Consider the following 2,500-nt stretch of genomic DNA (forward strand, 5'->3'; position numbering starts at 1 on the left):
AGGGAAGTACTAAAGTCATGGAGGCAACAGCCCTGTATATTACTCCATACAATCTTGTATTCCGTAAAAATAAGATCTGAGAACATTAGTTTTCTCTTAATCTTACATGCTACAATAAAACCAAATTCAATTTTGTGCACAGAGTGTAATATACCTAATTTTTTAAAATGGACTCTAATATATATAACTATGCTACTATAGGTTCAATCTAACCAAAATGATTATATGCAAAAACATTAAATTCATGTTTTGCATACAAGTGATAACAAATGTATTACTTTGTTGATGTGGGACAGCAAGTGCTACACACCAACTTCATCTGAAAAAGGCTCCAGAAGCAAGCCAGTCAGCTATGCATACTCCCCAGAGGGTAGACCAAGTGTACCCCATATTTTCCAAGATACATTGGTTTCTATCACTGTAATAATTATAATATCTATAATAAGAACAGCATCATTGTCATCAGCATTAGAAAAAACAAAAACCCAAAGAATGGGGAATTCTGGTGAAGTCACACAGGTCTGCTAAATGACTTTTTGGTAGTTTTGCACTTGTGGTGCTATCTATGTGTAGCTACATTTCATAAAACAATATCACATTACATGTTCTTGGCAGCACCAAGTTAGGAAGAAAAACAGGCAGATGAAGAAGAGAGGAAGGAAAAAATATTTAAAAGGTTCTAATAATGTCACAAGAAGTGCTTTAACACGTACCTCCTCAGTTTCCTCTTCATTTTCTGCAATAACCTCCTCCTCCATTTGGTCCTGATTTTCTTCATCATCTTCAAAAGTGTAACCTATTAGGTTAGCTTCATGTTCTTGTATCTGTCTGAGTCTTCGCAGCTCCCATTCCAATTCTGCACTCAATCTGGGATCAGGATCCCTTCTCTTTTGAGGAGTGCCTGAGACACTCTCTGAGTCTGACTCACCTGTAACAAATTGGAGGGACAAAAGTTAAAAGACAGTATACAGTGTTAATGTTAATGTTAATGTTTGAAACAAATAAATATGCTAGACATCAAAGGTCATATAGCACTATGGTAAAGTATTGTGTCAGAAAGGGTAAAGAAGAGTTAATGATTAGGATAAAATGTGTTAGATGTCAAATATTAGAGAATTATAGCATAGCATGGTAGTGAAAAGGGAAAAAGGGGAGTAAGTCAACTTGAGCAGAGATTAGTAGAAAGGGGAGGGTTAAGGGGTAAAGCATTTGAGTGAATTACAGTGTATCTGTCACTGGGAAAGGTATTGGAACAATGTTCAAAGAAAACAGTAACAGCTGTTGGAAAAGTAGGAGAATAATCTGGAGAGAGAGGGGGGTGTTAGATGTCAAAGGTTAGAGAGTGTTATAGGAAAGTATGGTAAAGAAAAGGGAAAAGAGGGAAGTAAATGAAGTAAAGCAGTGATTAGTAAAATGGGAAAACTTAAAGAGGGTAGAGCAATTGAGTGATTTGCAGTGTATGTGTGACTGGGGAAGGAATATTGAAGGGACATTGTTCAAAGTAAACAGAGGTGGCTGTTGGAGAAGTAGGAGAAGAATCCAGGGGATGAGAAAGGGGGCCTGAGGAAGATGGTGAAGTATCAGGAATAATGTCTGGAGGAGAGGGGTCTAGAGAAGGATACTGTTGTGATAGAGGGGATTCATGTGAGTATTCAAGTGGGAGCAGTAGAGAGGGTGGGGTATGATGGGAGGGTGTAGGAGGAAAGGAGGTAGAGGGAACTTGAGAAGGAGGAAGATGGATATCTGCAAATACTTTAAATGTAGAAGTAGAAACAGTGGGATCGGGGGGTGGATGTAGGAGCAGAGTGTTCCCTTGGGTCATCTTTAGAAAGTTCTTCAAGGGTTTCTGGAGGGGAGTTGGGTGAAGAGGACTGAGAAACAAAGGTTCTCTTATAAGGAGGAGAAGAGGAGATAGATATCTAAGGAGCAGAAGAAGAGGAAGGTGTAGGAGAGGATGAAGTAGGAGAGGGTGAAGTGGAACATTTACATTGCCTGGTGCGACAAATAAAGTGAGGAGGAGGGGTAGGTATCGAGGATTTAGAATGGAAAACGAATTTGACTGGGGGATTGGATGAGTAGACTTTGGATGGTTTAGGGTATAGGGAAGAGATACTGGGAGAGATGCAGAAACATCTTGTAAGGATGGTGGGGGGAACAGAGCCAAAAACTGTTTTGGAGGGAGTTGAAAGAGAAAAACATCATTGTGCTTCTTGTCTGACCTCACATGTGAGGCCTCCTATAAAATAGATCCTGTGCCAGTCTCACGGTGCAACCATTGGTTGGAGACATGGTCCCACCAACAGTACCCCATAATCCAGCACAAGGACCTATTACAAAAGGCATCAAGTCAAGACTCCAAGGCACATGATAGTGTCCGGGTTTCACTATCGTATAGCAAAACTGACACTATCAGGGCCTTGAAGACACGTAGCTTGGTTCTTCTGCACAGGTACCAGCATCTCCAAATACTCTTGTCGAGAGAGTTCATGACCCATGCTGC

At 40.4% G+C, this 2,500-nt stretch overlaps 1 protein-coding gene across 1 annotated transcript in view; it reads right to left on the bottom strand.

Annotated features, from left to right (window-relative positions):
* The window catches only part of LOC113801172 (uncharacterized), a 152,865-nt gene that overhangs the window by 148,529 nt on the left and 1,836 nt on the right, over window positions 1-2,500 (bottom strand). Inside the window, exons 6-10 of the mRNA XM_070138924.1 lie at window positions 2,266-2,327; window positions 1,988-2,167; window positions 1,754-1,846; window positions 1,492-1,621; window positions 714-928 (exon numbers count right to left, since the gene is read on the bottom strand). Coding sequence (XP_069995025.1) covers window positions 714-928; window positions 1,492-1,621; window positions 1,754-1,846; window positions 1,988-2,167; window positions 2,266-2,327 — 680 coding nt within the window. The remainder of the gene's footprint in view (window positions 1-713; window positions 929-1,491; window positions 1,622-1,753; window positions 1,847-1,987; window positions 2,168-2,265; window positions 2,328-2,500) is intronic.

This window comes from Penaeus vannamei, chromosome 25, assembly GCF_042767895.1.
Source record: "Penaeus vannamei isolate JL-2024 chromosome 25, ASM4276789v1, whole genome shotgun sequence".
Taxonomy (NCBI): domain Eukaryota; kingdom Metazoa; phylum Arthropoda; class Malacostraca; order Decapoda; family Penaeidae; genus Penaeus; species Penaeus vannamei.